At 41.2% G+C, this 26,270-nt stretch overlaps 1 protein-coding gene across 3 annotated transcripts in view; it reads left to right on the top strand.

Moving 5' to 3' along the window:
• TM9SF4 (transmembrane 9 superfamily member 4) overlaps window positions 1-26,270 on the top strand; it is a 53,781-nt gene that overhangs the window by 8,783 nt on the left and 18,728 nt on the right. For 2 of the 3 annotated variants that reach the window (XM_017660639.3, XM_073236745.1), the window contains exons 2-5: window positions 15,930-16,043; window positions 20,097-20,196; window positions 24,867-25,035; window positions 25,137-25,266. In XM_017660639.3, the coding sequence (XP_017516128.1) occupies window positions 15,930-16,043; window positions 20,097-20,196; window positions 24,867-25,035; window positions 25,137-25,266 (513 nt within the window). Of the gene's footprint in view, window positions 1-4,359; window positions 4,507-15,929; window positions 16,044-20,096; window positions 20,197-24,866; window positions 25,036-25,136; window positions 25,267-26,270 lie in introns of all 3 variants that reach the window. The other variant, XM_037004625.2, reaches the window with a different exon arrangement.

The raw sequence follows: 26,270 nt of genomic DNA, 5'->3' as shown, positions 1-26,270 counted from the left end.
TGTAAGTTTCTGTTTAACTCTTTAAAGATACTGCCAAACTTTCCAAAGTGGCTGTACCATTTTACATTCCCCCAATATATGAGAGTTCCATTTTCTTCCACTTTTCCTGTGTTTCTGAGGTTAGCCATTCTAGCTGGTATATGGTGACACCTCATTGTGGTTTTGTTTTTCATTTCCCTAATGATAGATGATACTGAACATCTCGTGTGCTTATTAGCCATTCATATGTCTTCTTTGGTGAAATGTTTACACAGATCTTTTGCCCATTTTTAATTGGGTTGTTTGCCTTACTAAGTTTGTAAGAGTTCTTTATATATTTTAAATATAATTCTTCTATCACATACAAAGATGTTTCTCCAAGTCTGTGACCTGTCTTTTTCATTTTTATAATTAGATAATTTCTTAATTGCAGTATGTTGACATACAATATATTGATTTCAGTAGTATACATAGTAATTTTGATATTTATAAACATGAAATGCTCACCATGATAAGTATAGTTACCATCTGTCACCATACAAAGTTATTACAGTATTGACCTTATTCCTTATGCTGTACTTTATCTCCCTGTGCCTTATTTATTTTATAACTGGAAGTTTGTCCTTCTTAATCCCTTCTACCTATTTTGCCCATCCTCCTACACAGCTCTCCTCTGGCAGCCAGTAGTTTGTTGTTTGTATTTATGAATGTTTCTGTTTGTTCATTTGTTTTTTAGATTCCATGTATAAGTGAAATCATATGATATTTGTCTTTTTCTTAATTTCACTTAACATGATGCCATCTAGGTCCATGTCTTTCATTTTCTTAATGATATCTTTTGAAGTGTGAAAGTTTTAAATTATGATGAAATTCAATTTATCAAATTTTTAAATATAGATTGCTTTTGGTGTTGTTTCTAAGACATCTTTGCTTAACACAAGCTTACAAAGATTTTTCTCCTAACTTTTCTTCTAGAAGTTTTAGCTTTTCTACTTAGGTCTGTGATTAGGTCTGTGATCTATTTCAATTAATTTTATTTCAGTTAATTCATTGATCCACTAATTTTTGTGTATGGTGTGAGGTCCATTTGCAAACGACCACCCAGTTGTCCAAGCACCATTTGTTGAAAAGACTATCCTTTCCCCTTTTGAATTGCCTTAGCAACTTTGTTGAAAATCAATTTCCTGTAAATGTAAAGATTTATTTCTGGACTTTTAATTCCGTTCCATTGGTCCTTATGCTTTTCCTTACCACACTATCTTGATTACTGTAGCTTTATAATGAGCTTAGAAACTGGGCAGTATTGTCCTCCAATTTTGTTTTCTTTAAAGTTGTTGGATGTTCTGGGTCCCTTGTGTTTCCATATAAATTTTAGGGTCAGCTGGTCAGTTTCTACAAAAAAGCCTGCTGGGATTTTAATAGAGATTGCATTAAATCTATAAATCAGTTTGGGGAGAATTGTCGTCCTAACAATATTGAGTCTTTCAATCCATGAACATTGAATGTTTCCAATTATTTAGCTCTTTCATTCCTCTCAGCAATGTTTTGTAATTTTCAGTATAAAAATCCTTTTAAAACTTATTCCTAAATATTATATTCTTTTTGAAGCTGTTGTAAATGGAACTACTAATTTTATTTTTGAATGGTTTGTTGGTAGTATGTAGAAGTGTAATTCATTTTTATATATTGATCTTGTAGCTGTGACCTTGCTTGACTTGTTTATTAATTCTAGTAGTTTTGTGGGTTCCTTAGGGTTTTCTAGTACAAGATATGTAATCTTCAAATAAAAGCACTTTTACTTCTTTTCCTTCTGGATGCTTTTGATTAACTATTTACTTTAGTGCATGCTATTTGCATTTAAGGCACAATGTTTGATATAAATAGCAAATACAGATAGTGGGTATCTGTGCTTTGTTCCTCATCTTAGGAGGAAGCAAGCATTCAGCCTTTTGCCATTAGCTATGATGTTGGCTGTGGGTTTTTCATAGCTGCCCTTTATCTGATTGAGGAAGTTCCTTTTTATTCCTAGTTTGTTGAGTGTTTTCATCACGAATGTGTTGGATTTCGTCAAGTACTTTTTCTGTGTCTATTGTGATGATTGTATGGTTTTTGTTCTTTTTGTTTGTATGGTATATACCATTAGTTGATTTTCAGGTATTAAGCCACCCTTGCATTCTGCAATAAATTTTACTTTGTCATGACGTATAAACTTTTTTATATGTTGCTGGATTTGATTTGCTGATATTTTGTTAAGGATTTTTCTGTGTGTGTTCATGAGATATATTTGTGTAGTTTCTTTTTCTTGTCTTTGGCTTTTGTACATGCTTTTAAAAAATTTATTTAGACAAATGAAATTATGCTATACATCTGTGCATCGTACTTTTTTCTACTTAATAACTTATGTTGCCAGTCCTTCAGTAATAGTTCTACTTCTATTTAAGTAAATATCGCTAAATTGCCCTTTCCAAAGACTACCAGTTTACCTATATTTAGTATATTCAGATTTCAAAGCTTTGCAATCTGACAGGTAAAAATTAGATGTCATTGATTTGTATATTTTCATTATGAATGATGTTGAACATCTTTTTGTGTTTGACTTTTTGAAGTTTTTTTGTATTTTTAACTGCCCATTCATATTCTTTAGGGTTATCTATCCTTCATTGGTTTGTTAGAGCTCTTGGTATATTGAAGAAATTAGTTCTTTGTCAGGTGTGTAGTAAATATTTTTACTTATATTATCTTTTTCTCCATGGTGTATAGTTTTTTCATTCCTTCTTCCTTTATTTCCTTTTTCTTCATAGCTTCTGGATTTTGTTTCATTCTTAGAACACTTTCCATGTCAAGGTTGGTTAAAAATATATCTGTTTTCTTCCAATACTTATTCTGTTTCAACTTGTATGCTTAAAAGTTTTCTGTCTTTTCCAGTACCAAATAGTTTGGGTAGCTCTGTATTTTAATATTTAGTAGAACTAATCTGCCTTCATTATTCTTCTGCTCAAGATAGTCTTGAAGTAAAGGATAAACACCAAACTGATTACAGTGGATTTTTTATTAGTAGAAAGCATTGAATTGAGGAATGGACAAAGAAATAAAAAATAGGAGAGGACAAGAATTGGAGGATAAAGGGACACAAAAAGCAGTTCCTCTGCCGTAGCAATTTTTCTCTGGGCACCTCTAATCATGACCTCGAATTGTTCCTGAGCATGGCTCCCGCTATTGTGTCACACTTCTGATCACTCAGCTCTGCCAGGTTTGGTGCATCTTGGCTTTCTTTACTCTGCAGATAACTTGCTATATGATGGTAGGTGTCACTTCCCATCTCTAAACTGGGTTACTTGACCCCTGAGGTTCTTCAAAAAAATGTCTTTATGAAACCCAACTCTGGGTGGAATTTTGTTTTGTTTTGGTCTACCTTTAGATTGCTTGCATTGATGGAATGTCCCATATTTTTAAGGAAATCATTTATTTCTTGAGTTTCTTGAGGTTCCAAGGAGGCCATAAGGTTTCTGGTTCACCCTCTCTGGGGCAGGGATGTCATCTTTGACTGCCTTCTGTGGTCCCCTGATTCTGTTTGATTTGCTCATGGTGATAGCCTTTTCCTTGGCTGGATAGCTCTCTTGGAAGGTTCTTTAGATTGAGGTTACATCTCCCTCCTTGCAGTGTACTGCCTTCCAGTGCAACTCAGAACAAGGCCACTCTTACATCAAGCACCTACTCTGTGCTAGGTGCTTTATGCACTTTATTTAATCCTTAACACCAGCACCACTCCACCACCCTGCCATGAGTTTAGTATTATTTTCCTATTTTACAGATAAGAAACCCAAGACTCAAAGAGTTGAATGATTAACTTCCCCAAAGTCACACAGCTAGGAAGTGGTGGGTCTGGGATTTGATTTCATGTCTGTATGGCCCCCAAAGCCTGTGCTTTTTCTGCTACACCAGTGGGTCCCAAAGTGTGACACCATGACCAGACCAGCAGTATCAGCAACTCCTGAGAACTTGCTAGAAATGCAAATTCTCAGGCCCTGCTCCAGACCTACTGAAGAAGACACTCTGGGGGTTGAATCTAGGAGTCTCTCATGGCAGCTGCCTAACACCTGTTTCCCCACCGGGTTACTGCTTCTCTTCACATCTGACCAAGAATTTATAGGTGATATCATTTATTCTTATTAGGTGTCAAATCTAAGACTGGGCATTACCAGGTCCATATAGCAGAACTGTGCTGCACATGCACACACCTTCTCCTAAAACATGCACACACATGGTAGCCAGAGTAATCTTTAAAACTGCAGGTATGATTTATCCCAGTTTTTCAGCATCTCCCCACTGCATTGACGGCAATATGGCTTTTGTGTGACATGTCCCTTACCTGTTTTCCAGCCTCCTGTATACACAGACCTATTCATGCTTTCTATTCAAGGGATGGTCCATGAACTAGAAATGTCATCATCACCTGGGAGAAATGCAAAATCTCAGGTTCCAGCCCAGACCTGCTGAATCAGACCTGCATTTTAACAAGGCCTCCAGGTGATCTATATGCACATCAAAGTTTGAGAAGCACCAGCCTACTGCTGTACCTGCCAAGAACTTATGGTTGTCCCCAGGCCTTGTTGCCTGTGTTTGGTCTTTCTGGAATACTTCTCCCTTTCCTCTCCTTTCCTTTCAGGCCTTTGAGTAGACTTGAGTTCTTAGATCTGCACCTTCTCCACCAAGACTGGGTATGTGGCTGCTCCTTAGCCTCATAACCAGTCGAATGAGATAACACACCCTTGTTAGCATCTGGGACCTGCCATGGTGATTGGTTGATGTCTTGTGTCTGTCCCCTAACTAGCTGAAAGCTCCCAGTGGGTGTGCATTCATGAGGCCGGCACAGTGCCTGATACTTAAGTGCTCGATAAATAATTTCTGTACTGGTTAGAGCGGGATCAGACTGCCTGGGTATAAATCCTCACCCAGTCAGTGTTATTTCACCTCTCTGAATCTCAGTTTCTTCATCTGTGAAATGAGAATAATTAGAGTCTCTACCTCATAGGATTGTGAAGATTAATTGGATTATTATATGAAAAGAACCTAGAACTATGACTGGCACGTAATCAGCATTCACTAAATGTTAACTGCTCTTGTTACCAGTATCATCATTACATGTTTACCTTTTAATGCAATTACCTGCCTGAAAAGAGCATACCTGCTCCTCTACATTCTGACCCTGGGCAAGTTATTTAATCTGGGTCTCAGGTTAACTGGCAGTCATCTGCAAAATGGTGAGAAAAATCCCCAGGTGGCTGTAAGAATGATTCATCAGTGTTTGTAAAATACAGACCTGATAAATGGAAGGAAGTGACTGTGTGCCACAGTGCCTTGTACTTATTTTGTAGGTGCTTGGTGACTCTCTGGCTTCTTATTGCTTTTTAGTGTTGTTTTCCACCAGGGTGAGTATTACATAATATCCTCATTATTGTGTCTTTTTGTTTGTTTTTTTGTGTGTGTTTGCTTGCTACATTGGTTTGAGACTTTGGAACAAAAGCATACTGAAGTCTTTCAGGATTTGCTTTTCATTACTCTTCAGTCTAAGCTCCTCGGGGAGTGCTTGAGTTCCCCAGGGCACTGTCTCTGCTCAGGTTGGAAGATTCTGTTTCAAAAGATAGATTGGAGTAACTTCTTAGATTTATTTGGCTTAGTAACCACAGGAGATTGTAATCCTCTGCCCTGGCTTCAAATCACATATCAGATAAGGCTGAAAGGTCTGGTGTCTAGCTTCAAAAGGGAGAAATTCAGAACACACATGTTTTTGATTAGCAAAGAATAATACTAATTATAGGCTTTTCATATATTGCCTTTATTGTGTACAGGTAAGTTCCTTTTATACCTATTCTGTTGAGATTTGAATTATGAAAGGATGTTGAACTTTGTCAAATGCTTTTATTGTGTCTATTAAAATGATCATGTGAGTTTTTCCCTTTATTTTGTTAATGTGTGTGTTGCTTTGTGTGTGTTGAAACATCCTTGCATCCCAGGGATAAATCCTACTTGATCTTGGTGTACGCTTCTTTTAATGTGTTGTTAAACTTGGTTTGTTAGTACTTTATTGAGAATTTTTGCATCTATGCTCATCAAGAATATTGGCCTGTAGTTTTCATTTGCTTTCTTTGTCTGATTTTGGTATCAGGATGATGTTATCCTCATAAACTCAGTTTGGGTGTTCCCTCTTCTATTTTTTGAAGAGTTTAAGAGGGCATGGTATTAATTCTTCTTTGAATATTTGGTAGAACTCACCTGTGAAGCCATCTGTATCTGAATTTTTTCCTTTGTTTGGAGGTTTTTTGATAACTGATTCAATCTCTTTATTGGTCAGGTTAAGCTTTCTATTTGTCTTGCCTGAGCGTTTCAGCCAAAAAAGTTCACTGTGGATTCAGTGAGTCCTAGAAATGATGACAGAAAGTTCTTGGGGTAAAAAGATTTATACCTGGCTTTATTCTCATGGTGGTAGTCAAGCACTAGAATCACATTTGCATCCAGCAGTCTGCAGATCCATAATGCACCTCTGGCTCTGCCTCCACCCAAGCACTGGGCAGAACTTTTTAAGTAAGTGACTCAGTCAGCAATAGCTTACTGCCTATGAGTGTGGAAGCATTAGCCTAGCAGTAGGCCAATTACATCATTAAGTAGTTTAGGCTCAGGTAGGCTCCTGGCCATAGGAACTTCCATTTTCCCCACACTGTTTTTTCTTGATTCCATTTTGATTAGGTGTATTTTTCTAGGATTTTATCCATTCTTCTAAGTTACCCAATTTGTTGATGTATTATTGTCCATAACAGTCTCTTATGATCCCTTTTATTTCTGAGGCATCTGTCATAATGTCTCCTTTTTAATTCCTGATTTTATTTATTTAGGTCTTCTCTCTTTTTCTTCAGGGTATTTCTAAGGGTTTGTCAATTTATCTTCTCAAAGATAAATTGAACTCAGTTCTGTTGATTGTTTCTTCTATTTTTTTTAATTCTCTTATTTATTTCTGCTCTAATCTTTCTTATTTCTTGTGTTCAGCTAACCTGGGGCTTAGTTTGTTCTTTTCCTAATTCCTTGAAGGGTTGTTTGAGATCTTTCTTTTTTTTTGAATGTAGGTTTTTATCAGTGTTAACTTCCCTCTTAGTACAACATTTCTTGTATTTTCATTTTCTTTTGTCTGACATACTTTTTGAATTCCCGTTTGATTTTCTCTTTGACTCAGTGGTTGTTTGAGAATGTGTTGTCTAAGTTTTACGTATTTGCAGATTTTCCCATTATTTGTTGTTATTGATTTCATTCCATTGCAGTCACAAAAGATACATGGAGTGATTTCAATATAACTGAGTTTAAGACTTGTTTTGTGACCTGACATGTGGTTTGTCCTGGAGAATGTTTCATGTGCACCTGAGAAGAATATGTATTCTGCTGTTGGGTGGAAGGTTCTTATGTATCTGTTAGGTCCATTTGGTATGTAGTGTGGTCCAAATCAGCTGTTTATTGATTTTCTGTCTGGGTTTTGTATAAGCACGATGTTGAAGTCCTCTACTGTTACTGTATTGCTGCATTTTTTCCCTTCAGATTTGTTAACATTTGCATTATATACTTAGATGCTCTGACGTTGAGTGCATATAATTACACAAGTATCTTGTTGAATGACCCTTTTGTCATTATATGATAACTTTGTTTCTAGACTCAGTTTCTGACTGAAAGTAACTTTCATCTGATATAGATACTCTTCTTTTAACTATTTACATGGAATTTCATTTTCTACATCTTCACTTTCAGCTTGTGTCTTTAGATCTAAAGTGGGTCTCTTGTAGACAGCATATTGCTGGATCTTGTTTTTTTATTCATTCAGCCACTCTGTAATTTTTGATTGGGACTTTAACCTATTTACTACCCAGATTATTCTAATATGTATCAAGGTTGAGATCCACTATCCTAGACGTACATACAGATAGGGTGTAGGGGCAGTAGATGATCTCAGAGATTCTCAAACTAGGTCCTTGAACAGGTAGAGAGATGAGTCAAGAACTTAAATCCGAGAATTTTTTTAAAAAACATGTTCTCAAGGGAATAGAACAAATATTAAGAACCACAGTATTCAACCTTTTGTGAGTGGATGATTTTATATATATGTATGTATGTATGTATGTATGTATTTGGTATCATTAGTCTACAATTACATGAAGAATATTATGTTTACTAAACTCCCCCCATCACCAAGTTCACCCCATATACCCCATTGCAGTCACTGTCCATCAGCGTAGTAAGATGCTGTAGAATCACTACTTGTCTTCTCTGTGTTGCACAGCCCTCCCCGTGCCCCCACCCCACATTATACAGGGTAATCGTAATGCCCCCTTTCTTCCCCGCCCCTCCCCTTATCCCTCCCTTCCCACCCATCCTCCACATCCCTTTCCCTTTGGTAACTGTTAGTCCATTCTTGGGTTCTGTGAGTCTGCTGCTGTTTTGCTCCTTCAGTTTTTTCTTTGTTCTTATACTCCACAGATGAGTGAAATCATTTGATACTTGTCTTTCTCCGCCTGGCTTATTTCACTGAGCATAATACCCTATGTGGTCTATTCTGGAAAATGTTCCATGTGCACTTGAGAAGAAGTGTATCCTGCTGCTTTTGGGTGTAGAGTTCTGTAGATGTCTGTTAAGTCCATCTGTTCAGTGCCTCTGTGTCCTTACTTATTCTCTATCTGGTGGATTTGTCCTTTGGAGTGAGTGGTGTGTTGAAGTCTCCTAGACGAATGCATTGCATTCTGTTTCCTCCTTTAATTCTGTTAGTATTTGTTTCACATGTTGGTGCTCCTGTATTGGGTGCATATATATTTATAATGGTTATATCCTCTTATTGGACTGACCCCTTTATCATTATGTAATGTCCTTCTTTATCTCTTGTTACTTTCTTTATTTTGAAGTCCATTTTGTCTGATACAAGTACTGTAACACCTGCTTTTTTCTCCCTATTGTTTGCATGAAATATCTTTTTCCATCCCTCGACTTTTAGTCTGTGTATATGTCTTTTGGTTTGAGGTGAGTCTCTTGTAAGCAGCATATAGATGGGTCTTGCTTTTTTATCCATTCTATTACTCTGTGTCTTTTGATTGGTGCATTCAGTCCATTTACATTTAGGGTGATTATTGAAAGATATGTACTTATTGCCATTGCAGGCTTTAGATTCGTGGTTACCAAAGGTTCAAGGGTAGCTTCTTTACTATCTAGCCATCTAACTTAACTCTCTTACTAAGCTATTATAAACATAGTCTGATGATTCTTTATTTCTCTGCCTTTTTATTCCTTCTCCTCCATTCTTTATATGTTAGGTGTTTTATTCTATACTCTTTTGTGTTTCCTTTGACTGCTTTTGTGGGTAGTTGATTTTATTTTTTGCCTTTAGTTAGTATTTGGTTGGTCTGATTTCTTTGGTGTGATTTAATTTTCTCTGTTAACATCTGTTTAGCCTTAGGAGTGCTTCCATCTAGAGCAGTCCCTTTAAAATACCCTGTAGAGGTGGTTTGTGGGAAGCAAATTCCCTCAACTTTTGCTTGTCTGGGAATTGTTTAATCCCTCCTTCATATTTAAATGATAATCATGCTGGATATAGTATTCTTGTTCAAGGCCCTTCTGTTTCATTGCATTAAATATATCATACCATTCTCTTCTGGCCTGTAAGGTTTCTGTTGAGAAGTCTGATGATAGCCTGATGGGTTTTCCTTTGTAGATGACCTTTTTTCTCTCTATGACTGCCTTTAATACTCTGTCCTTGTCTTTGACCTTTGCCATTTTAATTATTATATGTCTTGGTGTTGTCCTCCTTGGGTCCCTTGTGTTGGGTTCTGTGGGCCTCCATGGTCTGAGAGACTATTTCCTCCCCCAGTTTGGGGAAGTTTTCAGCAATTGTTTCTTCAAAGACACTTTCTATCCCTTTTTCTCTCTTCTTCTTCTTCTGGTCCTCCTATAATGCAAATATTGTTCCATTTGGATTGGTCACACAGTTCTCTTCATATTCTTTCATTCTTGGAGATCCTTTTATCTCTCTCTGCCTCAGCTTCTCTGCGTTCCTGTTCTCTGATTTCTATTCCATTAATGGCCTCTTGCACCTCTTCCAGTCTGCTCTTAAGTCCTTCCAGGGATTGTTTTATTTCTGTAGTCTCCCTCCATACTTGCTCCTTTAGCTCTTGCATATTTCTCTGCAGGTCCATCAGCATGGTTATGACCTTTATTTTTTAATTCTTTTTCAGGAAGATTGGCTAAATCTATCTCCCTAGGCCCTCTCTCAGGGGTTGTCTGGGTAATTCTGGACTGGCCCAAATCCTTCTGCCCTTTCATGGTGATAGAGGGAGCTGTAGGCAGGTAGCATGTGTGTCAGCTGGGAGAACAAAGTCCTTTCCTGTTTGCTCGTCACCTTGCCCTTCTCCACTGCCTGTGTTGGTTACCTGCACTCCTGGAGCAGCCTCCGGATTAATCCCCTATGCTGCTGTGGGCAGAGTCGCCATCAGGGCAGCCCAGAGCCCTGCAGGGAGTGGCAGCTCTGCCACCACCGCGGGTGCACGCCGCCCCTCTCTGGCTGCTGGGCTGCTGTTTCGGGGTCTGCACCATCTGGGGGAATGACTGGCAGGCTGCTTATTGTTGTGAGGGGCTTCAGGTCTGCGTTCCCACCCAGGGGACTGGGGCGCCTGAATTTCCTCAGGATTCCCAGCCTGCTGGGCTGAGTGTGCTGAGACGCTTCCGTCCAGCTGTGAGGCCCTTGTCCCTTTAAGATTTTCAAAAAGCACTCGCTTTTCTTTTGTCCCAGGGGAGCCGGTTGTGGGGACCCGCTTGCAAGTTTTGCTTTCCCGTTTCTCTCATATCCAGTACACCGTGCAATGTGTGTCTGCACTCCCAGTGCGGATTACTGGAGCTGGTTGATTAGCAGTCCTGGGCTCCCTCTCCCTTCCCTCTCTGACTCCTTTCCTCCCGCTGGGGAGCTGGGGTGGGAAGAGTGCTTGGTTGCTGCCGGGCCACAGCTTGTATCTTATCCCCTTCGTGCTCTGCTGAGTTCTCGCAGATGTAGATGTAGCCTGGCTGTTGTACTGTATCCACTGGTCTCTCTTTTAGGAATAGTTGTATTTGTTGTATTTTCAAAAATATCTGTGGTTTTGGGAGGAGATTTCTGCTGCCCTTCTCATGCCGCCATCTTGGCTCTAATTTTATATTTTTATGGATCACAGATTTGTTGCTGCTTATTATTTGTTTGATAAGGATTTATTGAGAACCCCTATCAATAAAGCTAGATAAGTGATTAGTACAGGTGGACAGATGGGAGGTACTTAGCCATAATTCAACTTGAAAAATGCTGTAAGAAGACCTTAAACAAGTACAAATTTAAATATTTGTCAAATAACTTAAGCAGCAACCTTTGAACATGTGTAAGTATGAAAATTCATTTGGGTATTGGATAGTTGCCATTCTCTTACCTCTAGTGTCATCATAGAGATATGTACAAAGTGTTTTGAAAAGGAAGGAAGGAAGGAAAGAAGAAAGAATTATTCCCTTTGTTGGGGATGTGGGGTTCTTGAAGGAAGAAACATTTCAGTTAGACCTCCAATGGTAGGTAGGACCTGAATAAGGTGAGGACAACTGTCAGAAATAGACTGAGCAAGGGCTTGAAGGCAACCTCACTAAATGAGTCTGCACTCCAAAGGCAGGAACAATCTTGGGGTCTTCTTGAAACCTTAGAAAGAAAAGGTACTGATGGAAAGGTGTCTTGGAGCCAGCAGGTGGAAGTCCTTCAACACCAATCTAGAATTACTCAAACCTGGGTATTCAGAACAGTGATGTTTTCTTTTGCCTGATTATTTTTATTAAGGGGTATAAATACTATATATAGCCCCTAATAAAAATTATTAAACACATATAAACAGTAAAAGGATAAAAGTCTATCACTCAGATAACCCATTGTGACTCCTAAACATTTTCTCAAAGATAACTTTCTTTAAAAAGGGGGAAATCCTGCTGTGCAGTGTTCTATACCCTGCTTTTTCTACTTAAATCTAAAGCTTGAACATTCCCACTCAAGAAATATATATATCATATTTAATGACTACATAAATGGATAAATGGACACACCATAATTTAATTCATTACACTGATACTGGACATTTTACTGTTATAAGTAGCAAGTATTTCACTATTTTAAATAATACTACAGTGAACATGCTTTTCTTTTATGTACATTCTGGCATATTTGACATTTTTCTTAACACGTCTGGAAGTAGAATTGCAAGATCAAGAAATATGCACTTTTGGGGGGCTTTTGATACAGCATGCCTAATTGTCCCACAGACGTATTCTAGTTTATAAATCCCTCCAGCCATGTGAGAATACCAAAACACTGACAAGGTATTCTTGATGCAGTCATTAATTCAAACTGAACTTCTGAATTGCTTTTGGTTGCCAATTTACTTAAAGGTTCTAGCATATTATGAAAATATTCTTTGCCATTTTTCATATGTTGCTCTTTTAAGATAAATTGATTTGTGGTTTGTTGACAGTATCTTTTTGTGAGGATTGTCTGCTTTTTGCATCGTTTTCCAAAAATTCAGATTTCGGTGGTTTTAGGTTTTTTTAAACAACTTTTGAATGGCAGTTAATGCCAGTAATACAGGATTTATCTTCCTTGCATTTTAGTTAACTGGAATTCAAGTACAAAGAGGAATTAGAGGGGAAAAGAGGATAGGGTTTATTTCTCTCACACAAAGCACTCACATTATAAGGACTGACCAGTGAGCATAGCACAGGGTTCCAAAGAAGGAGGGCCAGGATGACTAGTCAGGTAGAAGAAATCCTCTGATCAAGAGGAAATCAGATGCTGAAACCAGCCCACACTGGTATGTTTTCTGTGACAAAAAGAAAGAATTGTTGCTATAGTCAAGGTAAACTCATACTACCAAACCCTTCCCTTTATGCACCATAGGATGTCTCGAGAGAAATTTTCAAAGAACTGGTGATAGCAGTTGTCTATGGGGAGCTGAAATGGGAGGAAGATTTATTTTTCATGGTATTCTCACTAGTACTTCTTGAATTATTTACTGTATGTTACTTTTAAAGCTAATTTTTTAATCAAAGTATTATTGATAGACAATATTATGATGGTTACGCATAAATAACACAATGGTTTCAACATTCCCCCATGTTATCCTCACCCCCTCCTCCACTGTGGTCACTATCAACATAGTAAGGTGTTATAGAGTCATTAATTGCCTTCTCTCTGCTGTATTGCCTTCCCTGTGACCTACCTATATTGTGATTGTGAATTATAGTGTGCCTTAATCCCCTTCTTCCCCGCCCCCCACCATCCCCAACCCCTCCCTTTGGTAACCACTAGTTCCTTCTCAGTGTCTGTGAGTCAGCTGCTATTTTGTTCCTTCAGTTTTGCTTTGTTTTTATATTACACAAATGAGTGAAATCATTTGGTATTTGTCTTTCTCTGCCTCGCTTATTTTACTGAGCATGTAATACCCTCTAGAACCATCCATGTTGTTGCAAATGGGAAGAGTTCTTTTTTATGACTGAAAAATATTCCATTGTGAATGTGTACCACATCTTTATCCATTCATCTGTTGATGGACACTTAGGTTGCTTCCATATCTTGGCTATTGTAAATAGTGCAGCGATAAACGTATGGGTGTGTACGTCTTTTTGAATCAGGGATCTTGTTTTTTCGGGTAAATTTCTAGGAGTGGAATTAATGGATCAAATAATACTTCTATTTTTAGTTTTTTGAGAAACCTCCATATTGCTTTCCCTAATGTTTTAACTAATTTACATTCTCACCAAGAGTGTAGTAAAGTACCCCTTTCTCTACATCCTCACCAGCATTTGTTATTTCTTGTCTTTTGGATGTTGGCCATCCTAACTGGTGTGAGGTGATACCTCATTGTGGTTTCAATTTGCATTTCCCTGATGATTAGCGATGTGGAGCATCTTTTCATGTGCCTTTTGGCCTTCCGTATTTCTTCTTTGGAGAAGTGTCTGTTCACATCCTCTGCCCATTTTTTAATTGGGTTATTTGTTTTTTGAGTGTTGAGGCATGTGAGTTCTTTATATATTTTGGATGTTAACCCCTTATCAATTAAATCGTTTACTAATATATTCTTCCATACTAGAAGATGCCTTTTTGTTCTATAGATGGTGTCCTTTGCTGTGCAAAATTAAGTAGTTATTTTTTAAAAGCCTTACTTACCCATGGCTATGTAGGATATTAACATTAGAGGAAACTAGCTGAAGAGTGTATGGGAACTCTCATAGTATCTTCATAAATCTAAGTTTATTTAAAAAGTTTAAAAAAAAAAGGATGGGGGGGGAATACTGTCTTCCTATATAGAATCCTACCCCATGAGGCAATTTTCTACCTTCCCATCTTGTAATTTTTTTTAAAGATCCTGCTCTCATCCCTGATTCTATGACTTTCTGATTACCAAATACAATACAGCCGTCTTAGCCATTTTTCACTCTTTTTATTGGGACCAAATTCTTGTTTCATTTCATCATGAACATTAGCTGGCAGATACTTATAAACCTTCACAACATATCAGGGGGAAAGCATCCTGTGAATTTATTGCTTTTCAGACTTTGACCAAGCTTTGTGTCAGCCAAAAGGGCCTTTAGCTCAGAACCTCAAACTTTTAAAGCCATGTTTTCTCAACTTGTGCCTTTGGTAAAAATGCACATGAGCCAACATTTTTGGCAAGCCTCCTGAGTGATTCTAATTACCTATAAAACTGAGTTCCAAAAAGAATCATGAGTGTGTTGGAGGTGGGGGATAACTTGAAGAATAGGGGGCTTCAGAGGCAAAGTGATCAGGAGTCTGTGGCCTGTGTCCAGTGGGAGGAGATGAGGGTCTGAAATGCCACAGCAATAAAGGGTGGAGAAAGAAGGCAGCTGCAGAAGTGTGATTGAGTTAGTGGTCGAGGTGGTAGAAAAGTTCCTTCTTCAAACCAGGCAGAGAGAGTCAGGAAGCTCTTCTAGTTCCTTGAGGGGGTGAAGCATGTTACTAATGAAGGAAAATAAATGCTTTGATGGAGTGCATTTCTTGAGGCTAGTAATTGATCTTTCTTACCTTGGGTTCCTAGGTGACCATCCTGCATGTAGATTATTCACTGAGAGCCTACTCTGTGCCAGGCACTGGGGCCACAATCCCTGCTCCCGCAGAGACTACATTTGAATGGAGGGGGACAGATAATACACAAATAAATACATACACATGTCAAATAGATAAGCCCATGAGGAGAAGTGAACTGGAATAAGGGGGTAGAGAATGGGTAACAGGAGCTCTGAGGATGCTCTTTAGGTAGAGTAGTCGATGAAGGCTTCTCTGAGGTAGTGACATCTGAGAAAGCCCTGGATGAAATAAGGAACGAGATGAGCCTGCAGGTATCTGTGGGAACAGTAAAGGTGATGGAGTAGAGAAGGCCATGCTCTCCAGAGACAACAAGAAGGCCAGTGTAGCGAGAGCAGGAGGTGATGAGGTCAGTAGTCTTGGAGGAGGCTTATAGGACAGCGTATGGTAACGTCAGAGCTTACTGATAGTGGGAGCCTGTTGCTGGTTAGAGAAATGGGACTCAGCGGAACATTGTAGAGTGTTGTGTCCTGCCGGTTACACAGGAGAGTGACACATGGTAAAATGGTTAAAAGAACATTGATCCAGGGTGGGGAGACAGTCTTCCCTTTTGCCCCGATTTTAATGACTTCACTTATTTCATGACTCATTTTGGGAAGTGCAGAATCCGTGCCTTGTAGCGCTCTTGGGGACATTTGGAAGGGCCTCAGGTTTCTCAGAGCGGGAATGAGACTGAGTCGGCTAAAGCAGACATAAAGATGGGATGGCTGGATCTGCCCCGAGAGATGTCCACTTCTTCCCCCCACCCAGCTGCGGCCTCTCCTCTTCCAAGCAGGACTGGTTGCCATGGTCCCTGCTGCTTCTCTGTCTCACGTGTGACACAAGCGCCTTCTATGTCCCTGGGGTCGCGCCAATCAACTTCCACCAGAACGACCCTGTAGAAATCAAGGTAAGTGTGTTCCTGGACTGTGGGAGCCTCTGTGCCAGGCAGCCTGGCTAGAGAACCATGGTGAGCTGGTCACACCCCTCCTGTGGTTGCAGAAAACAAAGACCAGGGCCAGGGCCTGGGAGGAAGAAGGTTCATGTGTGCTGTGCAGGCTGTAAGTAGAGTACCCTGGGGAGGCCCACATTGCCAGGAAGTCTGCTCTTCGTCTCTTCCTCTGCCTCTGGCTCTCTGTAACTTTGCCTGTGTGAGTGTGTTCTTTCTGTCTCTCTTTTTCTCTTTGTCACCATGGTTCTTTCTGTGTCTATTTTCTTTTGCTCTCACTCTCGGATGTGTCTGCATCTCTCGTGTGTGTGTGTCTCTGTCTCCATCTCTTCCTGTGTCTTTGTCTCTCTCAACCTGCCTCTTCCTCTGTGACTTCTCTGCCTCCCTCCTTCATCTACTCCGTTCTCCTCTCCGTTACCAGCTTTCTCTGCATAACTCACATTGTCCATACACAGCCTATTACGGCCTCTTTTTTCAATTTTAACTCCTGCCACCAGCTGGATTCTCCAGTTCAGTATTTCCAAATCATGTCTTGCACAACTGAGTGGTGGTATAGGAAGTGATTTTAAGTGGTTGACAAATAACATTCTATTGTAATAGCTATTTTCTTTTCATGCATAATAGAAAGTATATGTAGTACTTAAACTCATGATTTCATGCGGTCATTTTTGGTTTTCCATTTTTAATAGCAGTATGTTTGCTTCTTAAATAAGTGTATTTACCTAAAAAATGAGTCAGAGCCAAGTAAATAGTGGAATAAGTGGTAAATAGGGCAAATTGGTGCATGAATAATTAGGGTTTGGAAAACAGTGCCCTAAATCAGTTGAAAGAGAAGCTCTCCCACTGGGCCAACTCACCTTTTCAGACTAGATGCACACCTGTGGGGTCAGTCAACTGTGGCAGGGCATGGAAGAGTTACTTAAAATACTGATCAGGGGCAGTGGGCAAGCTGGACACCTTGATTAATGTCTCCACAGCAATGGATTCTTGGTGGCAATCTCAGAGCCTCAGGCAGGATTTGGGGTGGTGATGGATCTTCTTGGATCTCATTTCCCAGGAAAACTCTCAGGTGGAGATTTGGTGCAGGAAATTTTTTAGGTAGGCTCTCAGGGTCAGCACTTGGGATGGACTGAGGAAATCAGGACTGCCCAGAGCTTGATGTTAAGCTGTGTGGCACAACAGATGCCCATGGGAAGCTCTGAAACTGGAATGCTGGTCCTTCAGAGTTGTTCCAGATTGAGGCGCGAGGACTGGCTCTCTGTATCTCTCCTTGAGCCAGTCATTGGATACGGACCACTACCAGGGAAGGGGTGTAACTTTGTATAAGGACTTCCAGCTAAAGGGATTCCCTTTACTGTCACCCAAATATAACCATTCTTAATACTTTGGTGTATTTTCTTAGTCTTTTGTCTGTGTAGTGTTAGCACTGCAGGGTGCTTGGCATTCTTACCCTTCTATAAATCCTCAGCTTCTTAACTACCACGTAGGTCCCCCATAAGGAAAATAACACATAGTTGAAAATTTTGAGATCCTTCAGATCCTTACTGATTCTGTAAAAAGAGCTGGCAAAACTTATAAAGTCTTGAAAACATAAATTCTTCTAAAATAAAGGTATATTTCTTGCTTTATTACCATGTTGATGTGTAAAGCATGTCTTTTCTGGTCTGTGCAAATACAAAGCAGTGAAATTGTGTAAAAATAAAGTTTTTATCCTGTCCCGAACATCACAGTGTTCAAAAGGAGAAGCAGAAGATAAGTCACAAAGGGCCAGCCATGTGATGTGCTATCGTATACATGCCCCTTTGTTTGCCACCACATTTTAGGTATCAGCAAAATTTCATATTGCTACACATCATACATATTGGGAGATACAAGCAGCTTCTGAATATCCAGGGAAGTTAACCACTTCAAAAGTTAAAAATATAAATAATACATTTATGGAAAAATGAAAACTGCCATGAATCAAGTTCTAAAAGGGCTGGGACCTTATCTGTCTTAATCATTGCTGTGTCACTAGCTTCTAGTACATACCCAGGCAGGATGCATAAATATGTCTCAGAAATGACTATTAGAAGTGTCTGCATTTAGAACTATGTAATGAGTATATGCAACATTGCATGTGTTTCATTGTGAGTATCTCTCCTCCTTGGGAGTCAAACTTGTAACATTTATTGAGGGTTATTTAAATATCAGTCATTATGCATGCCTTAGCTCAGGATGATTCCCAAGAACCCTCTGAGGCAGATACTGTATGTTTATAGATGTACTGTGCATTTTACAGATGAGGAAACTGAGGCCCAGGGAAGTGAACAGACCTTCCTGTCACGTGGTGAGGAAGACATTGGGTAGTTGAAAGTCCCATCTCTTAACCACCCAGCATCTTCCTCCAGTGCCTCTGTCAAAAGCCCCCTCCAGAGCAAAGCTTATCGTAGAGAAGACAGGCTGGCTCTGGCTTCCAGGCCTGCCAAGCCAGGGGTGTGAGAGTGGACACCTTGGATGGGAAGGGACAGGATAGGAGGGAGCATAAAGTTGGGACTCCATCTTTGTAATGTGAATTCTTTTTTGATTGCCCTGAAAGACGGAATGCTAAGAAATACAAAATAACAGGCTGTTAGACAATAACATTTTGGCTATTTTGCCTCAGCAATTCATGAAATGCTTAATAGAAGTCCTCTATCCTTCAATCCTACATCTAAAAAGCTCTGGAACCCATTTCTAAGCTAGTAGTACGCAAGACCTGACTTGTTTGTTTATCCCACCTAGTATGAATATTTTTGCATTTCGAAGCACAAATAGTCAATTAAATATGGGGTACTGCTTCAGACCCAGCTGGGATATTACAAAACCTATGGTTTATTATACCACATTACCATTTTAGAATCCAAAAATCCCTAATTCTAAAGCAAGAGTTTTAAATAAGGATTGTAGGCCTAGATTCTAAAAATTATTTACACTTTAAGATGATATGAAGAATGGTTGATAATACTAAATAGCAAAGATAATTATAGTTGCATTTAGATTAAAATTTATTTCTTGCAATATGATTGGTTCTATTTTATCAGTGATTTGGGCATCGTCTTTGGCTGTTACCATTTACAGAGCTATATTCTTTGTGCTTGCATCATTTCCTAAACATTGTCCTTAATGGTCTTTTTACACTTCCTTCTTAGTGGTTACATAATATTTAATGGAATGAAAGTATTATGGTTTATTGACCATTTGCCCATTGTGGGGGGCTTGTTACTCCATTTTTCCCCTCTGTTCAGTCATTCAATAAACATTTAATGAGAGTGCCTACTGTGTACCTAGCTCTGTAGGCACTGGGATTACAGAGGTGAATGAGACACACATGGTCCTTGCCCTTATGGAGCTTAATTCTTAAATTCTAGTGGGGGAGACTGATTTTGAAAAATGACATGTAAACAAAATAATTATATTGATCAGAAATGCTACAAAGGAAGCTGTAAGTATTGAAATAGAGAAGATGGGAATTGCTTCAGAGGAGATGATCAGGGAAGGATTTCCAAGTGAGGAGACTTCAACTGAGACCTAAATAGGAGGGGGAGGCCAAGAGGAGCCACAGGTTCAAAGTCTGAGGCAGGAGAGACCTTGACAGGCTCCAGGAACTGGAGACCAAAGAGAACTCTAGTTATGAATAAGGAGTGAACCTCTTTATTCCTAAAGGTTTTTCCTCATTTGGAATTCTTTCCTTAGGAAAGATGTCCAGAAGTGAAATTGTAAGATAAAAGGATATCAGCATATTGAAGACTCCCAGTATATATTGAATTTAATTGTGATTTTAAACAAAATCTGTAATGTAGTCTAAACTAATGAAAGATGAAATAATTCAGAACTGTAGGCAGTATAGTATACAGCTTTTAGAGCTGTGTCTGCTGCAGTTAGTTTGCTTATTAGATAATATTACCAAGTATACTAGAGTGTGGTGTCAGTGAGGGTAACTGAAACGATCTTGGTTTCTGGGTTGGGGAATAATGGCCTCTCTTCTCCCACTAGGCCGTGAAGCTCACCAGCTCTCGAACCCAACTACCTTATGAATACTACTCACTGCCCTTCTGCCAGCCTAGCAAAATAACCTACAAGGCAGAGAACCTGGGTAAGTTCTTCTCTCACACTGTTGTCAGCCTGTCCGGAAGGGGAACCCAGATTTTTTCACAGTGATAATAGCACTTAATCGTTACATAACACTTAACTGTGTGCTGGATGCCATTCTGCCTAGTTTACACACATTTTAGCTTATTTAATCTTCAGAACAGCCCTAGGGAGGTAGTTGTTGGTATTCCCATTTTGCAGGTTAAGTGACTTGCCTGTCATTACACTGTTAATTAATGGCTAAACTGGGTTTGGGATCCACATAGTCTGGCTTCAGAGTTGGAGCCCTTGGCTTCTGCTCAGACTGGCTTTCCCTTGATTCCTAGACATCCCTTCTCTTCTGGTTTCTGTAACCTCTGCTTTTAATGAAAAGAGTGATTACCTCTGGCCCTCAGGAGGCAGAGATAGCACCATAATTCCTGCTAAGTTACACAGATAATATGTGAAGCACCCGTGTACACACTGTCTAGCATATGTGTTTCATAAATAGTAACCACTTATTCTAATTGAGATATTCTCCATTTGGTAGAATTTCAGGGTTAAAGGGAAGGTTATTTGGAGGCCTCTATCCATGATACAATGATTAGTGCTTACTCTGTACCCGTCTCAAGATTAAGTCCTGGAGATAAAAATGTGGAAAGATGCTCTCGCTGACCTCATGGAGACTTTCCTTTTCTGTTACAGCTTAGGAAGGAGAACGGGGAGAACTGATTCTTGAGTGGACCTCTGCAAACACTACCTTCTCTGTCAGGGCCACCCATGGCTCAGGTGTTTCCAGAGCCCCTACCTGACGAGTGGATCTACTGCCAGTTACTGGGTGTCCTGAACCAGCTAGAGGCAGGCCTTGGGTCCAGCTTAGCCAGAAGCAGGCAGCAAGCACCACCTGTCCCTAAGTCTTGCCTTGTGCTGTGGAACAGAGATTGGTCTCGGGGCTTAAGCTAACTTGTGCTGACTGTCTGGACTGCTTCTCCTGCCTGCTGCTTATTACCCTTTTTTCCCTCTCCACACCACACCATGCCCTGGCCACCTTGCCTCTGCCTGGGAAGCTTTGACCCACTTGGCCCTCAGGCCTCCTGACACCAGGCCTTCACAGCAGCTCCCCTTTTCCCCTGTGAGCTGGTGTGGATTCCTTGGCAGCCCAAGGCTCAGTAGTTGGGCACATCGCCATGTGATACTGGGTGACCTTAGCCTCTTTGAGCCTCTGCCACATCTTGCATGAAACTGACGAATGCTCCTACCTCATAGAAATGGAAGCTCTTGTGTACAAAAGTTACCTGCCATGTTGTATCTCATTCTGTTTTTGTGTGGGGCTTCCTTTCATGCCTTGGGGCTCTTTGAGGGGAGGAATCATGTCTTACGTTCCCCTTTCTCTCTACCACTTCTGACCAGTGTCTGATACATAGTAGGTATCTGGTAAATGTTACTATCATACCTGCATGGAGCAAACACATCCTTGATTGAGGGCCTGTTGGAATACAAGCCTTGTACTCTGCATTGGCATCATCATCATCACCATTAGTATGTATGGGCTCTTCTAATGAGCTGGGCATTGTTCTAGACACTTCTGTGCTTGAACTTAGTTAATTCTCACATCAGTGCTATGTGGTGTCTGCTCTTACTATCCCTGTACGACAGATGAGGGAATTGAGGCACAAGGAGGTGAAGTCACTTGCCCCAGGTTTCCCATGTAGTATGTGGCAGAACCCTGGAACTCTGGCTTCAGAGTCCATACCCCTAGGCATCATTTTCTGCACACTCTCTTAGTTGATTCTTACAGTAACTCTGCAAAGCCAAATATGACTGTCCCATTTCATAGTAGAGGGAACACCAGCTTCAAGGGTTTGAAAGACTTGTTCCGGGTCATGTGGCTAGTAGGTAGAGAAATCCAGATATTAACCCAAGGGTTTTTTTAACCTCTAAAGACAGAATTCCTTTTCTGTCATCCAGGCTGCTCTCCCCAGAAAGGTTCTTTTGGGCTGTCTGAGGGCTTGTTCATGATTGTCACTTTGATGGGATTCATATCATGGTGTGTATTGGGATTTCTGTGGTGGAGGTACTGGAGCTCAACATCAGACTCTATTAGGAGGACCATAGTCATAGCCCCTTGCTGATTTTTCCTGGCTGGCTTTCTGCTCCCACCTTTGGAAAGTTAAGAGGAATAGTTCTGTATTAGAAATGAGCTGTTCCAGACCAATATGTCCTCTTTCTTGGTTTAAATTTAATTTCTAAATATCAAGAAGTGATACCTGCCGTATTTAGTCTGTGGCCCTGTTCCTCTCTCTGTATGTCCTTCCTCTCTTCAAGTTGGAAGGGCTCCTTGTTGATCTGAAAAGACGTGTGCCGCAGGGTACGGTGTAGAGGAAACGGCCCAGGGATTTAGCATCACCACAGTCCCCTCATGTGATCATAGGCAGGTCACTGTCCCTGTCTAGTTCACTGTTGTCATCTATAAAATGGCAGAGGATGGCCTGAGTTACTTTAGCAGTGGACCATGCACATGTCTTACTGGTGTCCTGGCTCTTCACTGGCCATCCTATCCCTGGGTTTTTCAGACTCACATGCATGACGAGGCTTCTAAAGTAGAGGAAAGAGGGGAAGATTATATCTGGGTGCCTCTTCACCCTCCCCCTCTCCTGGGTGTCCTCATCCATACCTGCCAAGGCAACTCACAGCTTCTGGCTACAGCCCTGACCTCTCCTCTGAGCCCTAAATTTGGATATCTAACTACCTGCTTGACATCCAAGGTGGTTCTGGTTCCCACCTAGAACCAGTTGTAGAAACCTCAGCCTTCCTAGTATGCACCATTCCTCACTCATCCCTTGTGTCAGTCAGCACCAGGTCCCCTAGATTTCACCTCCTTAGTAGCTCCTGACCCGTGTGCTTGTTCCCACCCTCAGCACACCCTCTAGTCCACCCACTGTCATCGCTCACTTGCATGACTGGCTGCTGTCACCCCTAGCCATTGCCTTGCATCCTCTCTGTTTTTTTCACAGAACAACCAGAATGATCTTTCTGCAGCCAGAATCAGTTAATGTCTTCCGCCACTCCTGTTAGAAACCTGTCATTGGCTTTCATTGCTCTCTAGATAATGATCGCACTTCCAGTGTGGCCTTGAGGCCCAGGCTCCAAAGGTCCAGCCCCAGCCCAGCTCTCCAGTTCACCTCAAGTCACTCTCCCACTTGCTGTCTGCATTGCACACAGGTGTCTCAAGTTGACTGTGCTTCTCCCATCCCTAAGGGGCCTTCACACATACTGTTCCTTCTGTCTAGTATATTCTTCCCTTATCTCTTGACCTGCTTAACACCTCTCTTCCTTGAGAGCTCATTTCAAGCATCACTCCTTTGGAGGAGCTTTCCTAGAGCTGTTGCCCCTCAGGTGTAGAGTAAACCCTCTTGTTATATGATCTATTCTCATTATATTGATTATTTAATCAAAGTCTGTCTTCCCACTAGACTATAATCTCCATGAGTATGTTCAGTGTCTGTTCAGCACTATGTCTTTAGGACCCAGCACATAACCAACACCCAGTATCTGTTTGGAGTGAATGAATGAACTAATGACTAGGCAGGGAGTGCCACATCAAGCTGGGCCACACCAGTAGACAAGTGTTGGACCAAGTGTGGGTGCCGGGATTAGTCCCTCCTGTTCGCTTTGGTTGGTCTCCTTCCACTTGCCCCAGTTCATATCATCCCAATAGGATTGTTACAGCATCTCAGAATGAAAGTGCCATTGGTTTTAGTTGACAGCCCTTAACTGCTCAGTGCCTGTTAGCATAACATCTGGCAGTAGGTTATCTTAGGCAGTAGGCAAGTAAGGGATGTGCCAGTTTATTGAGTAAAGACACATTTTGACTAAAAGTTTCATTGCTGAATTTTACCTCCTTCCCTCCCTGCCTGAACTAGTATCTAAAGACACAGACATAAACAGGAAACATTGTCTGCCCTTCAAGAGTTAATAGTCAAGTAGGGGTGGCAGAAACTTAATATATCAACCCGTTGTCCAAAGTCACACCGCTGACATATGAAAAGGTACAGAGGTATTGCTGATGATAAAAATAGTTGTGTGCCTTCTCTGTGCCTGGTACTTTATTTCTCATTGTAACTGTGAGACAGGTACTACTATTATTCCCATTTTACAGATAAGAAGATTGAGGCTTATTGAGGTTAAGTAACTTACCAAGACTGATAAGCTAGTGAGTGGCAGAGTCTGAGTTCAGTAGCAGGTGGCCCTCTCTCCACTGCACAATGTTGCTGCCTCTGTATAGAGGGAAATCAGAGGAGGGAGAGATGAGCTCAGTCCTCAGAAGGTTAGGAAGGGCTTCCCAGAGTGAAATAGAAGCTGAGCCTGAAGAAAGGGAAGGAGTTTCCCAGGAACATGAGGTGGGGAATGCCACTCCAGGCAAAGGAAATGACATGAAGCCCAGAGGCCTAGAATAACATGGCATGTTCGATGTGCTCTAAAGAGTCTTGTGGTACAAGAACACAAAGGGGGAGGCAAGGGCAACAGGTGGGAATTATGTGGGCAAGCTTGACATGAACAGATGGGGTAGAACATTAAGTGCCAAGCTGGGAACCGCTGATGGCCCTGCAAGTCGGCCCTGCATCTCCATGGCTCTGCTGACCTCAGCAGCCTCAGGGCTGAAGCTATGAGCTCCATCTGTCTCTCTTATGGCAGGAGAGGTGCTGAGAGGGGACCGGATTGTCAACACCCCTTTCCAGGTTCTCATGAACAGCGAAAAGAAATGTGAGGTTCTGTGCAGCCAGTCCAACAAGCCATTGACCCTGAACGTGGAACAGAGTCGGCTTGTAGCCGAGCGGATCACAGAGGACTACTATGTCCACCTGTAAGGTGCCCTGTGCTCCCTGCCTCCCTTGAGTTCATGTATGGGAGGGCAGTGATGGGAGAGGTGGTCCAGAGGGACTGAGTGGGGCCTTGGGTTTCCAGCATTGCCGACAACCTACCTGTGGCTACCCGGCTGGAGCTTTACTCCAACCGTGACGGCGATGACAAGAAGAAGGAAAAAGATGTGCAGTTTGAACACGGCTACCGGCTTGGCTTCACAGATGTCAACAAGGTAGAGTGTCTGAGTGTGCTCAAAGAGCTGGGGGAGCTGCCTGCACAAGTCAAGAGCACTTGGGGCCACAGAGAGGGGAAATACTTAGCTCTAGGCCTAGAACAGAAAAGATGAGACTGGCCTAGGCAAGCTTCTCCTGGTGCCCCTGGACACGGTCTGTCAGAAGTCCGAGTGCTTTGGGCAAGGCTCTAGCAGATGCCACACAGGAGGTGGAAGGCAGTCCCTAAAGAGGCAGATTCCACGTTTGTAGAATTAAGAAAAAAAAAAGCCTAGAATTTCCTCAGTATGTAGGAGAGAGAGTTAAGTAGTGGTCAAGAGCATGTAGGCTCCCTGGGTGTTGAATCCTCCCTTCACCACCTACTAGCTGTTAGGCATCCTTGAGCCTACCTCTTTCACCTCTCTGTAAGGTGTATGTGATAGCCTCACGCACCCTTTGGGGTTGTTCTGCAGGGTAAATCAGATAATCTGTGTGCGCGCTTTATAGCATAGCCTGTGAGAAAAGTTCTAATAATGGCAATGATTGTAACAATGACTCTTACATTTTGATGTTCTAAACTGCACCTATATCACTTACGGAGGAAAGGACATAACTGTTTCTGTTGACGCACAGCCCCTGTCCTAATTGGGAAGAGAACTGACAGTGTAAGACCCTGCATCTTAAGTCTCAGTTGCCTTTCACTGACCATGCCAGTGCCATGAGGGTCAAGGCCAGAGGAGTTCAGAGGGAGCTCATCATGCATCTAGGTTGTCACAAAGGGGGAGAGTCTTGAAAAATAGGTAGGTTTGAGCTGAGTGGAGTTAGGGGTGGCATTTGAGTTGGAATGAATGCCATGAACAGAGCTAGTGTGGGTACTGTTCATGGGGCAGGGAGGGACTCTGGGACACCAGGTAAACTACTGAGTCTGAGAAGATGACAGTTAGATGATAGAAGGCCTTGGATGCCAGGCCCTCGAATGCGAGGGATCTGGGCTTTAACTAGAGAGCCGCAGGGAGCCCTGGCCCAC

The sequence above is a fragment of the Manis javanica genome, chromosome 5, assembly GCF_040802235.1.
Source record: "Manis javanica isolate MJ-LG chromosome 5, MJ_LKY, whole genome shotgun sequence".
Taxonomy (NCBI): Eukaryota; Metazoa; Chordata; class Mammalia; order Pholidota; family Manidae; genus Manis; species Manis javanica.
This window is presented reverse-complemented; position numbering and strand designations above follow the sequence as displayed.